Consider the following 14,266-nt stretch of genomic DNA (forward strand, 5'->3'; position numbering starts at 1 on the left):
ACAAAAATTGTAACTATGACACTAAAAATTTAAAATTAAGAATAAAATAAACTAAAATCTTTGTTAAAAAGGCCCTTTAAAGGGTGATCTACTTGTACTTAGTGTTTTTAAATTGTGAAATGACCTACAAAAAATTATATTTCTAATAACAAACTTGTTAATGTTATTATTTGAAAGTCCTTTCTGGAAAAAAATTTTCGTAGGGAAAAGTCAGCCATTTTAACAAAGGATTAATATTCTGTAATTATTATTTGTCAGTAAATAGTATTACATTAAGGCACTCTCAATATATATCTTACATACGGTGAATAACAACATTTCAGCCATCAAGCCTGGCGAGAAGCGACAAATTGCGATCATCACTCATGAGGCGAAGGCTGCACCTAACGCACCATGCAAAGTGGTCGCCACCAGCCCCAAGGGTAAACCCACGGATCTACCCACCAAGAAAACCAAGGATGGCTTTGAGACCATTTTCGCTCCTTTGGAAACTGGGCCACATCTTGTGCGAGTTCATTTCGATAACAAGGAAGTTCCTGATTCCCCATTCAGTGTGGATGTTGTGACTCCAGTTGACTTGGCTAAAGTAGAGATTAAAGGATTTGAAAAACGTAAGTTAGAGTTAATTGAGTCACCTTAATATTTTACTTTAAAAAGAAGTTTTCCTCATATCTTCCTTGTGTTGTTTTATTGATCAGAATTTGTAATTGAAGATATAAGATTGGCACCACCATGTGATGTTAAGTAATGTGACACAAGAATTTGGTTGGATTAAAGTAATAGTCACTAACAAATTCAGCGGGAAGGCAACCCCATTTAAAATGTTAAAAATTTGGTTTAATGGAAAGGGAAATGTCAAAATGTTGTGTTCCTATGTAAGGCCCCCTCTAATGTCAATTTCTGGATTTGCCCTTGAAAAGATAACTAAAAAGTGGTCGAAGATGTTTTTAAATATTTCACTGCCTATTTTCAGTTTATCAAGTTAATGAAAATATTTTATTGTCTGTATTCAGCTTTTAAAAAGTTGTTGTTTTCAGATATTGAAGTTGATGAAAAATGATCTCGTTCAGTTATTGAAGTTGAATCTGACAAATACGATATATCATTGTCTATTTTCAGCTATTGAAGTCGATGATATTCGACCAATCCAAATCATCACTAAAGACACGGGCAACGAAGAAGCCCCTTGCATCACTACAGCAATCTCTCCAGATGGACGCGAGATATTCCTAGCAACGAAAAAGGTTCCAGGTGGATATGAAAGCACTTTCAACCCAAGGGAAAAAGGCCCTTACAAGATTTATGTCAAAGTGGCGGGAAGCGAAGTTCCGAAATCGCCTGTCAGTGTTAATGTAGAAGATAAGCTCGATATTAAAAAATTGCAGGTCAAGGGGCTAGATACACGTAAGTTGGAGACGTTTGGTTGTTGTGCGCCTTTTAGTGATAGTTTCTTTGAACATTATCTATCTTTGTGTATTTGTGTATTTCTTATTGGTTTTGTAAAAAATTCTTGTTTCCTGAGCCAAAATACAAAAAATTATAAACATTCCATTTCTAAAAAGTTCAATAAAAAAAAATATGGAAGATATCAAATCAGCTCCAACACTGATGAAGTTGGTGCAAATAACTGACTTTATTCTTTAAATTTCTTACTAATTTTAAATTTTATGATTATAGTTTTGAAAATTTAATTCACAGAACCTTTTCTCTGTACTTATAGCTATAAAACTTGGAGATACAAGGCCCATTACTGTAGTAACGGCACAAACTGGAAAGCCTGATCTACCTTGTCGTGTCCTTGCCAAAGGTCCTACAACTCCTTACACCGAACTGCCTACTAAAAAAGTCCCTGAGGGCTATGAATGTCTATACACACCTGAAGAAGGGGGAAATAACAATGTTAAGGTTGAATATGCTGGCAAAGAAGTGCCGAAATCACCTTATCATGTTCAGGTTGAAACCCCAATCGATGAGTCTAAAGTTGAAATTAAGGGGTTGGAATCGCGTAAGTGGATTAAGAATGGAAAATTCGGCTCTTGTGTTGCATTTTGGGTATTAAATTTTTGCTGTATTTTTTGGCTGGTGCACTCTGCGTTATCTATTTCTTTCCGTTTTTCTGTCTGTAATTTTTGATTTTCTTTTTAAAAGAACGCTTTAAAAAGCATGTTACATTTGAAATTTTCAGCAATCTTTTTTATTGCGGTTGTATTGATTACTAATTCTTGAGGTCTCAAGCCCATGATTGGTGTAATTGTGCATTAAATATGATTTTGAATAATGGAATGGTTTCAGAAGTTTAATGCAATATTTATGCAAGAAATTGTGATTTATTTGTCAATTCAAATTAACCGAAGGATCTTTGGCAAGACCGATGGAGCACAAGGTTTTTAAGGTAATTCCATGAATTTTTTTTTGTAGTTCCCATGGAAACCAGAATTTTCAAATATATTTGTTTGTGACTGATATTTAGATGGAAATAAAGGAACAAATTCTCCTGTCTTTGTGATAATTCATGGTCGAGTATCAAGGTTTTGTGACAAAATGAAGCCAAAGAAACAAAGCATACTTGTGCAAACAACCATCTTACGCCAAAGATTAAAAATTGTATTTACTAAAACCCGGCAGTGCTTTATTGCGTATTTGTGTAAAACCACTGTGCAAAAATTGTAACTGAACGTTTTTTGCAAGCAATATTAGCTGTTTGCTGTAAGAAGTATGCTTTATTTTTAATTGTCATCGGTGTGCTTTTTTATACTTGTAACTAACAAAGTATTTTGTTTCAGGAAAATTTGTAGATCCATTTTCAGCGCATGTTTATTGGACAGACATCTGACTTAGTTGTCACTTTCTTTTCTCCCCAAAAGAAAAAAAACATTATATATCCAAAAGTTAAACAATGACCCCAAAGTTCATTTTTGAACCAAATTTTTTAATTCCCAGCAATTGAGGTTGGGGAGCCTAGACCAGTCATGATCAACACATTATCGACCGGCAAGCCTGATGCCCCCTGTAGAGCCACAGTAACGACCCCTAGGGGCCAAGTATTTGAACTCCCTACTGAGCGAATCCCTGAGGGATACGGGACAGTTTTCGCGCCCGTAGAACCCGGACCCCATATGGTTAACATTAGTTTTGCGGGTCAGGAAGTACCAAGGTCTCCTTTCCCGGTTAATGTTACTCCAAAAGTGAACGTGGGTGCTGTTAAAGTAATGGGATTGGAAACTCGTAAGTTTCCGCATGTCGATGTCAGTGATTTTGGAATGATCGGTGTCCATATATTATATCTAATACATATACTTTTGTTTGTATGGAAATGTTTTTGTAGTAACTGGTAGTTTCTTGATAGTCCTACAGTTTGATTTAACTTGATGGAGGTGTGAAAAAAAGTTTTTTAATTGTAAATTACAAAAAACTTACTTAAAATGGCCTAATCAGAAAAAAAATCAATCACAAATACTGGACTGGTGACCTGATAAAAAAATGGTCTCTCACACCCCTTTCTCCAAAAAAACAGAGATACATTTCAGAAAAGTCAATACAGAATTGACCTAGTGTAACAATGACCGCCATTTTTTTGTATTTTTATAAAAATGTCAGCATGAGCTTGTTTTATAACATCAAACATTTAACATGATTTGCAATAGTTGATCATCTCTTATGTTTTAACAATTATCATTTGACGTTTCTATTAATATCTTGATTTGCAAATATTCTAGGAATTTATTCACTTGAAATGCTATACTTTTATTTTGTAATGCTTTATATTATAAGAAATAGCTGATTGATAAATAGTATATTAATTGTTAATTCCTGTATCTAATGACTCTCATATTTTCTCATATTTTATTTTATGAAATAAGTCAAAAATGATAGTTTAAAAACTTATATGATAACAATATATAATCAGATAAATGATTCGAGACTATTGCAATTAAATGCAGTTGTAAATGTTGTGATTTATAACATAATTATAGATTTTGATAGAGTTGAAGTATTAAATGTTGTCTACAATTAATATGAGTGTGCTGTATTTACAAGTGTGAACTTTGGGGCTGTTAAAGTCATTGGTTCTAAAGGAGTACATAGCTTACAACAATAGGACCAATTTATAATTCAGCAGGTTAATGTTAATTGACAAGTGAACTCATTTTCTTAACCAGCGATTGAAGTTGGAGAGACTCGACCGATAACGATTGACACATCAGCTACTGGAAAACCTGATGCTCCATGCAAAGTTTCAGTTACCAATCCAAAGGGCAAGACAGTTGAAATTCCAGTATCGCAGAAACCCAACGGTTACGATACTGCATTTGCTCCTCTTGAGCCCGGCCCGCATAAGGTCAATGTTGAATTCGCAGGCAAGCCTGTGCCTGACTCACCCTTCAAGGTCGATGTCAAGCCCGCACCTGAAGTTGGTACTGTTCAAGTTCTTGGATTGGAGACTCGTAAGTGTAGAGCACTGGCAAGATGAAAGCTCGAGATCTGAGTTCAGTGGGCTTGAATACAAAGCTCTTGCATGGAACGTAGCCCCAAAAAAACTGCAGTACCAATATTTACACACTTGGCATCAACACGTCTTGGCTTAGAATTTGAGTTCCAATTTTCCTCAGTTGTAGGTTAAAAATGTGAATGTTGTAGTTAGTAAAGATGACCAATATACAGGAAGTGTGGGGGGGGGGGGCTCATAAATGTTATTTTTGTTGCTTATAGAACACTGGTATTATAGATGCCTATGGTTTCAATTTTGTGTCACACTTGAACAATGATATATGAATATCTGCTTTTTCTGTATCTTCTAAACTCATTCAAATGCATATGTGACAAATGTAAAACATTGAATACCAAGGATTACAGAATTTTAAAATAGGGTTCCTCTATTTGGTCATACAGTAGTTAGTTTACTTCCAGAACAAAGATATCAGGACTTCAAGGACACTTCTTTTTGCAGCAAGGACTTAAAAGATTTTTAAAACTCTTAGATAATGCTTACATACAACATCTAGCTTTCAGATTCAATGTTTCAATACCAAGGAAACCACTTTGTGCATGTTTTGTTGCCTGTGGCTTCCTTTAATAACCATGTTTGCATTCCTTTTCTTGACTTTTATACTTTTAAAAGATACAAATAATTTTTTCTCATATAATGGTTATAAATTTCACTGTTTCAAACTTTCTCGTCTTTTAGTGTGTTAATTTTTTACAGTTCTCTTACTATTGCTCTACTTTTCTATATGTAATAGTGTTTTTTTTGTTACTAAACGAAAGCTTATCCCTCTCAATTAAAATCTGTTCACTTATGTGAACACTATTCTTAAAATGTGGCCAGTGTGGCGTTGCTTTAAGCCAAGTGATGAAATTTTATAGCTATCGAAGTCGGCGAATCAAGACCAGTCCAAATCAACACGTCAAAGACTGGAAGACCAGACGCGCCATGCAAAGTTACTACAACAAACCCACAAGGCAAAACGAAAGAACTACCTGTCCAACAAACGCCCGAGGGATATCAGACGGTTTTTGCTCCACTCGAAGAGGGACCACACAAAGTCAACGTCAATTTCGCTGGCAAAGAAGTGCCAAAATCGCCGTTCCCGGTTAATGTTGAACCAAAAGTTAACCTCGGAGCAGTTGACGTGTTAGGTCTTGACACTCGTAAGTAGGCAATGCACTCTGTTCTCGGGAATGGATAAACATCGATCTTCATCCTACCAGAATGAAAAGTCTTCTTGCATTTACCTTATACCCACATCAAGTTGTTGTACAAACAGAAGTAGCAGCTTCTGGCTGTTTTCAATTCGCTTTGCCTATGTGAAATACCATGAAAGTTCCATCCTTGTGCTTGTCGTTAATGTATGTCGGAATGATTTCTACTGTTTTATGTCGATATGATTCAAATGTTCCTGAACGTTTTAAGCTAACTTTGAGCACTGTGGAGATTGAAAATTGCTGTGCTTAAATTTGCTGTCTTTTGCACTGTGATGAAAATTGCAAAATGGAAGCTTGAATCTTTGAGCATGAAAATGAAATCAAGCATGAAATTGAGATGGAACAACTTCCATAGATAAAGCATGATTTTGGATGTGTAAGATCTACAAGAAACACTCTTTGTTTTAAAATTATAAGAATTAGATTCAATAGCTTTCAGCTCTTAGAATGTAATACAACGCTTTTATTGTAATAATCAATGTTTATAATGAAATGTGAATGCTTCTTTATACATTCTAATTCTAATTATGTGGGTTGTGATCTAAATGCTGCTCTGTTAGATAGGCTGTTAGAAATATAGACAGCAGCAAAGGCTAATTAAGCATTGAGTTTTAATTGAGCATATATTATGTAATAAGCTGTTCAGTGTCTTATCTGCTTATTAGGGCACTTTTAATATTATTGTATCTCTTTTACATCGAGCTTTACGTGTTCCACGTTTAGATACTTACAAACTGATGCTCTGTTTAGATATTTACGAGTTAATGCTATAATAAGTGTATGTGATTTGCTATTGAGAATGCTGTGGGAAGATGCTGCACAATTTGAAGTGTGGATATGCACAATCATGGGCAAACATAATTGCATGTGTGTGTCATTGGTTGGTTTATTATGTGTTTCATATTATGTTCAAGTAATTTATCTTGTAGATTTTCACAAATTACTGCTAATGAAATATATTGCTATTTATGTTTAAATTTTCGGTACCACTGTTTTAACTTTTGATCAAAGGATGAAGACGTTTTTCATTAACTATTCTAATGTCAGGATTTGTTGATGATTAATTTTGTTGTGATTATCACTAGGTTTGAACAAAAATTAAACATTTTATATCATCACCCCACTTTCTAGCAATCAAGGTCGGAGAACCAAGGCCGATTACGGTCATGACCTCTACTACTGGCAAGCCAGATGCCCCTTGCAAAGTCCAGGTCACAAACCCAAGAGGTCAGACCATGGAACTGCCAACTCGCAAGATTCCCGAGGGGTACATTGCCACTCTGGCCCCGCAAGAGGTTGGCCCCCATCGCGTAAACGTGGACTTTAACGGAAAAGAAGTGCCCAAGTCCCCATTCAATGTTATGGCTGAACCTGCCATTGATTTCAGCAAGGTCAAGGTCACTGGACTTGAACAGCGTAAGTGTGATCACAAAAATAATTCAAAGATATCAGGTTTAGTTTTAAATTGGCCATTTCAGAGATGGAAACTTATAAAAAGCCTAGAAATGTGTTGTCACTATTCTGCCATACAATAAAGCCTTTCAATCCAATTGTGTTTGATAGTATATCTGTTTCAAATATGCACTTGTTTATTACTGCAATTAAAATAATTCCTTTATTTCTGTTTTCAGCTGTTGAAGTGGGAGAGATTAAACCGATCATTATTGATACTGCCGAGACTGGAGTGGTTGATGCTCCTTGCCAGGTTACCGCTACCAACCCTGTCGGCCAGGTTAGAGAACTCCCTGTACAACCCACTGCCCGAGGCTACCAGACACAGTTTGCTCCCCTGGAAGAAGGCCCGCATCTAATTGCTGTCAAGTACGCCGGAAAAGAAGTGCCAAAGTCGCCCTTCCCCGTCAACGCTACACCCGCAGGTCCCCCATCTAGCAAGGTCAAGGCCTATGGACCTGGTCTCGAGAAGGGAACTGCTGAAGCACCTTGCCGATTCACAATTGACACAAGAGAGGTTACAAAACCAGGCGGAATCGGTGTTACCGTCGAAGGTCCAGCTGAGAGCAAGATCGAATGCGTCGATAACCAAGACGGAACCTGTGATGTTACTTACTACCCAGAAGTTCCCGGGGATTACAACATCAACGTCACATACGGTGATGAGCATATTCCGAAATCGCCCTTCAAGGCAAACGTTACTCCCAGTGGAAAGATTGATGTCAGCAAAGTGCGAGCGTACGGACCTGGGTTGGAGCCTGGTAAATTACACGGTTTATCGGCATGGAATGGAAATTTTTCTTTTGTGTTTCTGAAACTTTATGCACCCAGTTTTCTTTAGATGTTTGAAAACTGAGAATCTTAGAACTTGTAAAAATGTGCATGAAAAATGTAATAGGTAGAATTTCTTATAACAATGCCTGCATGTTGAACGAAATAAATTTTGAATGTAACATCTTAAGCAGTGTTGATTTTCAAACCTCTCTGGATGCAAATGTTTAACACTTTCTTTTGTTTTCTTTTCTTTTTCAGCATCTTGAAATGAAATTGAGTTTTCATTAAATTTAGTAGACACTAACCTTGGAGTGAATTGTCTCTCCTTATAAGATATATGTGTAATAATCATTGCTTGTAGTTAGGAAATAGCTTGAACAAATCCAACTTGTATTTTAACCTGTATTTTTTCTCTTGTTTGACATAAATAGATTAACATGTCTTTTTTATCAAGGGGTCGCATTTACAAAGCATCTTGGCAAAAAAAATAATCAAAGTAAGAAAATTTCAATTAAGTAAAAATGTGGTATTTTTTACCTTTAAGAATATTTTGCATCTCCTCTATAACGTATTAAATTTAGTTCTAATTATGTTTTAACTCAATTGACTATGTTTTTCTAGTTTTTCATTATTTTGGGGTACAAAATTAAGTATTTCTTAGATTGTTCTTTTTTGAAATTTTAAGCTAAATTGAACATTATAAAGTTGCTTTATAAATATGGCCCCAGGTCTCTGTTTTTTCAGCAAACTATAGAACTAATATTCTTTTCAGCAAATTGAGCATGGGAATGCTGAGATGACTTTTTTTGCTTTTAACAATTTGATGTAAATAATGAGCATTTTTGGTTTGGTAAAAACTCTTGTAAAATTTCCTCTGAAATAAAAATAAATGTATTGTAAGAAATATCTATAATTCTGTCGAATATACCAACTCAAATGTGTGTACAGATGAATTCAAATTTCCAAAAATTACAGCTACAAATAACCAAATTTGCTCAATGTTTTACATGTAACAAAATATTTGATTTGCTTTAATTTGTGTTTTTATAATTCATCATTAAAATGACATTGTTGATATTGATTTATGATGTCAAAAAATGAAAAATGATATTTTTCTTAGTTAAACACTTAGTCTTTTAGATTTCAGATTTGATAAGAATAAAAAACAAGGATGTGAATTTTCACCAAACCTCTTCTATATTTTCCAGGTGTGTTCCTGGACTCACCAACCGGATTCACGGTCGATGCTAAATCAGTCACCCCTGTCGGTGAGGGCAAAGTCCGTGCCATTGTCACAAGCCCCGACGGTAAACGAACAGAAAGTCTGGTCAAGAATAACAATGACGGAACTTACGATGTGCTCTACACACCTTATGAACAAGGTAGACTACTCTTGAAATCCTTTTTGGATTATTTGAAATACTACCTCCCTTTGTTGTATACAATGTAGATTACTGATGAGATAATTTTTTGGCTATTGCTTTTATTACCTCCCTTGGTTTTGAACAAGGTGGGCTACTCTTGAGGTATGTTTTGTGATATTGTTTTAATTACCTCCCTTGGTTGTTAATAAGGTAGATTTCTCTTGAGATATTTTTGGGATTGTTTTAAGATCATCTCCCTTTGATGTAAGGTACTTTGTGTCTGTGTTTTGTATCAGCCATAGTTAAAATGTATATTGAACAATATTAAGTTATTTCTGGTAAAAGACTTATATGCAGGTAGACTTGAAATTTTGACTAAGGTATTCTGGACTTAATTAGTTTACAGACATGTTGAACATGATTTTAAGTTTTAGTAACTGGGTGAATTAGCTGAATTTTGAAATAATGATAACCTTTCTTCAGGCCCGAACACTATTGATGTGACCTACGAAAACTGCCCGATCCCCCAGAGCCCGATCAAGGTGAACGCCACCCCCGGGTGTGATGCTAGCCGCGTGAAGGCTTATGGGCCTGGGCTTGAAGGTGGAAACACAGAAGAGAAACAGGTCTTCACCGTTGATGTCAAGGTATGTGTTAAAAGTTGGTCTTTCATAGTTTATTTCATAGTTTATACAAGTTACTTAAGCTTAATTTTGAGGATTGCTTCATGTGTAAGCTGTTATAAGTCATGGTCGATTCCTGTTTAGAAACCATTACTGACTGATAATTTACACCCTAACAAATCAACAATTAAAATATACAATCTTTTATAACAGGGTGCTGGACAGGGCGGTCTTGCCCTGGCTATTGACGGGCCTGCCGAGACCCAGATCAACTGCAAAGACAACCGTGATGGCACATGTGAGGTGGAGTACCTTCCAATCAAGAAGGGAGATTACGACATCACTGTCAAGTTCGCCGATCAGGATATCCCTGGTAAGATCATAATGGAGATATATTGGTTTTATTAAGTTTTTACTCAGCATTTAAAGCTGCACTCTCACATATTGACAGAATTGCCTTTCTTTAGTTTTTTGTCGCAGAATAACCTGATTTTGGCATTAATGCCTTCAATTAAGTCATGTAAGATAACTCACAATAGAACAGATCTTAATTGTTTGAAATACTGCTGAAAATTTTGTCTTTTCATAGAATGTAGTAATGCTTTTAGCCATAAAACATCAATTTTCGAAGGAAAACATGAAAGACTGCAATATGATATTTTATCAGCAGTCTTGCAGGTTTCCAGACATTAAAGCAAAAATTAGCCCATTCCAAGACAAAAAAATAAAAAGTTATCAAAAATAGTTTGTGAGAGTGCAGCTTTGAAAATTATAATCTTAAGGAGGCTTAAATTAACCTAAAAGGGTGTTACTCATTTGAAACTAATTATTACTTTTTAGAACTGTTTATTTGTGATATCTCATCACATCTTTCCATTTAACTGATGTAGTTTTGGACAAATAAAATGTGGTTTTAATTAATGGTTCATTTTCTGTGACAATAAAAGATACTATAATTGCTATAATTACTGTTGGTTGAATGAAAATAACTTTTTGAATTGGTCAAAATGGTAATAGAGACTGATATTTGATATCAGGTCAACTAATAAAATTTGGGTCTGGAGTCAGAACAAAATATTATGTTGCAAAAACTGTTGTATTTTAATATAAATACCACTTACACCAACCCATGCTTTGTTTGGTGTCCAGGGTCACCGTTCCATGTTGGAATCAAGCCAACAACCAACCCAGACAAGGTGCAGTGTTACGGACCAGGTCTCGACTCGAGCAAGGTTAAGGCCGGCAAGCCCGCAACCTTCACAGTCAACACAACTGAGGCTGGAGAGGCTCCAATTGATGTTTCCTACGTTACTCCAACCAATGGTAAATACTTTCAAAAAAATGTTTTACAGCTGGCAAACCAAATGAACAATATTTTCAAAAAAAAAAAATTGGGGTACATTTTATGTCACTCTAACCTGTTTTTGTTTTTTTAATTCATCCAATTTTCATTATCTTGTGGAAATGTCTGGAGTCCAGGAGGGAACATGCAAATATTTCCCTGTCATATGAATCTCTGAAATAACACAGAATATGTTTCTCTGTACACCTCAGATACAACCTGTTGACATTATGCACTGACAAAAGAAAATGTAACATCCCTGTTATCTTCAAACAAGATTATAGCTTAAATGTCTGAAAGACTTTTCCCATCCAACCAGAAGACAACCTGATGACATGTGACAAATACTAGTAACTTTTACGAGGTAATATAATGCACACAATATCAAAAAAAGAGAGAAAATTTACTTTCAAAGTTTCATTTTACAAAATGTCCTTTAATATTAAACATCACTATCAACAAAAAACATCGATCCCTCTTTCAGCCCAGAGGCAGCCAGCTGACATTGTACCAGTTGCGGAGGGAGTCTATGAATGCACATATTATCCAGAGGATGAGGGAAACTGTACCGTCGATGTCACCTTTGACAACAAGCCAGTACCCAACAGGTGAACATGTTTAAAAAGTCTTTAGTGATCTGTTTTACAAATATACAGAACTATGTTTATTTAAGGACAAAAAACAAAACAAATATGAACTACTGTCTAAGCTAAATGTTTACATAATTTTATTATATCAAAGATTTTGTCATATTTTTTATAATAAAGTATTGTATTCACTCATTCAAGAATATTAATAGCCCTCACTCTGGTATCATCTGGTAATCTATCCTTGAAATATTTTGGCCATCTTAATGACAAGTGTACATGTAAAATGGTAAATCCAGAAATTTAAATAAATACTAGATGAGTATCAGAAATCAAAAAAAAAATTTAATTTGCATATTGAAATAAACCTAGTGAAGTCTTTCTGGTCAAACTACTCTTTTTTTTCAAGAATATGGCGTAACAATCAGGAATGAATGTTTTGTACATTTAGTGGTGTGGTAAGCTCATTTATAACATTCCGATTTAAACCCAGGGGACAGACTAGAAAATGATTGAATAAACTCCATGGCAGTGGATAAAATTTCATTGTTCTCTTTTAAAGAACTTAAATGACACAATTGTGCCAATCTTAGTATTAAATACACATTTAGAATTTAAGCTTTTATCCCATTTCAGCCCATAACTCTTATTATCCTGATTTCAGCCCATTCAGAGTGGCTGTCCAGCCAGGCTCCCCAGCAGACAAAGTGCGCGTGACAGGTGATGGTATCCAGCCCACTGTTCTGGCCTCCATCCCACAACAGTTTGTGATCGACACCCGTGCCGCTCCCAAGCCTGCAGAGACAGATGTTGTCATTCAGGTAGGGAAATGAATGAATGGCTCTTATGGACTTTGTTAATAGTATATTGGTTGAAGAAATAGGTAGATAATTGTGATGCCTTATAATGACTAGTTGAACGATTTCAAAACATAAAAAAAACTGGTTGATTGAGAGAGTTGTCTAGTGGTATATGTGTTCAGTTCTCACCTAAGAAATCAATGGTTCAAGCATTGTAAGGGTAATTAAAATTTGTTGATCATAAGTAAAGCATACACAAGAAAGTATTTCCTCAGACGTAAAGATTTCTTTCTCCCTAATATAGAATCCCAGTCCGCCTATTCAGAGGGAAAACTGTAACCTGTGTAATATATAATGGTATATTAAATACATACAGAGCTTCTAAATGTTTGAAACCTCAATCGGTTCGGGTGCACATCTGTTCCTGAAATCAGTCCGGTACAGTCAAAATCAGTCCAGACCAGCAAACTGTCGGTTTTAAGAAGCCCTGATCATATATAATATAATATCACTATCTTTATCTCGCTTTCTCAGAGGCCCGATGGTACCTTCATCCGCCCAGCCATCCAGGATAACAAGGACAGAACCTACACCGTACAGTACACGCCTGAAGATTGTGGCCCGTACAATATCAATGTTACCTACGACAAGGAGCCCGTTAATGGAGCTCCCTTCCAAACCACCGCCCTGCCAACTGGCGATGCCTCCAAGTGCAAGATCACAGGTACGTTGATACTTGGTGGTCAATATTATGAACATGTGCAATGAAAATGAATGCGGTCAGTTTGTAATTGTGTCATAACGTGTATGTAGCTTTGTTCTCAGGTTTTGCCAGTGTTTAAAATATTTTGAGGTTTCTTTGACTTTATATCCAGTAGTTACAGGCTTTTATTTTTTTTCTTTGATCAATTTAGAACAGATATATTTGAATGCTGTCTTAGGCTCTTAAAATGCTTCTTGCTTTGGAGCCTAAAGTTGGTTCTGCCCCTTGTTACCCCCACCTAGGAGCTGCCCTGGACTCTGTGTCCTTGATTTCCTGCTTAAAGTTCAGAGATTTTTATGTGTACTCATTCTCACCCCTTTTAATCACAGACATTTCATTGGTTAAATCTTCCATCATTTCAGACGGTTTCCAGCCCACAATTCCTGTGGACAAGGAGACTGTTATCACCGTTGACGCCACAGAGGCCGGAACCGGAAAGGTCACCTGCAGAATCCGCAGTCCGACCGGCGCTGAGATTGACATCGACATCGTGGAAAACACCGACGGGACATTCAGCATCAACTTCACGCCAACGTTCCCTGGTGATTACAGCATCAGCATCAAGTTTGGTGGTCAGACGATCCCAGAGGGAGAATACATCGTACAGGTACATCTAGTTTTAAATTTTTTTATATAATATTGATGAAGATTGCTTTAAATGTGGTTTATATTTCGAGATTTTCAAAGCTTAGTTTTTATCAAGCTATTATAATACAAGTAATAAAATCTATAAAAATTAATCATTGCCTTCAAAGTGGTAGTATTTTGTTTTTAGTCAAACTGATATTTGCAATATTATGGAAAAATATCAGAGAAAATATATTCCTCATAAAACTAAAGCAATCTATAGTGTGTGTT

General features: G+C 35.8%; 1 protein-coding gene across 7 annotated transcripts in view; it reads left to right on the forward strand.

The window, feature by feature from the left end:
* LOC128217257 (filamin-A-like) overlaps nucleotides 1-14,266 on the forward strand; it is a 95,688-nt gene that overhangs the window by 48,389 nt on the left and 33,033 nt on the right. For 6 of the 7 annotated variants that reach the window (XM_052924275.1, XM_052924273.1, XM_052924277.1 and 3 more), the window contains exons 25-39: nucleotides 324-611; nucleotides 1,120-1,404; nucleotides 1,721-2,005; nucleotides 4,161-4,445; nucleotides 5,365-5,649; nucleotides 6,835-7,119; nucleotides 7,335-7,916; nucleotides 9,138-9,311; nucleotides 9,777-9,940; nucleotides 10,130-10,289; nucleotides 11,066-11,239; nucleotides 11,743-11,866; nucleotides 12,510-12,666; nucleotides 13,180-13,369; nucleotides 13,771-14,015. In XM_052924275.1, the coding sequence (XP_052780235.1) occupies nucleotides 324-611; nucleotides 1,120-1,404; nucleotides 1,721-2,005; nucleotides 4,161-4,445; nucleotides 5,365-5,649; nucleotides 6,835-7,119; nucleotides 7,335-7,916; nucleotides 9,138-9,311; nucleotides 9,777-9,940; nucleotides 10,130-10,289; nucleotides 11,066-11,239; nucleotides 11,743-11,866; nucleotides 12,510-12,666; nucleotides 13,180-13,369; nucleotides 13,771-14,015 (3,683 nt within the window). The remainder of the gene's footprint in view (nucleotides 1-323; nucleotides 612-1,119; nucleotides 1,405-1,720; nucleotides 2,006-4,160; nucleotides 4,446-5,364; nucleotides 5,650-6,834; nucleotides 7,120-7,334; nucleotides 7,917-9,137; nucleotides 9,312-9,776; nucleotides 9,941-10,129; nucleotides 10,290-11,065; nucleotides 11,240-11,742; nucleotides 11,867-12,509; nucleotides 12,667-13,179; nucleotides 13,370-13,770; nucleotides 14,016-14,266) is intronic. The other variant, XM_052924280.1, reaches the window with a different exon arrangement.

Source organism: Mya arenaria, chromosome 14 (genome assembly GCF_026914265.1).
Source record: "Mya arenaria isolate MELC-2E11 chromosome 14, ASM2691426v1".
Lineage (NCBI taxonomy): Eukaryota > Metazoa > Mollusca > Bivalvia > Myida > Myidae > Mya > Mya arenaria.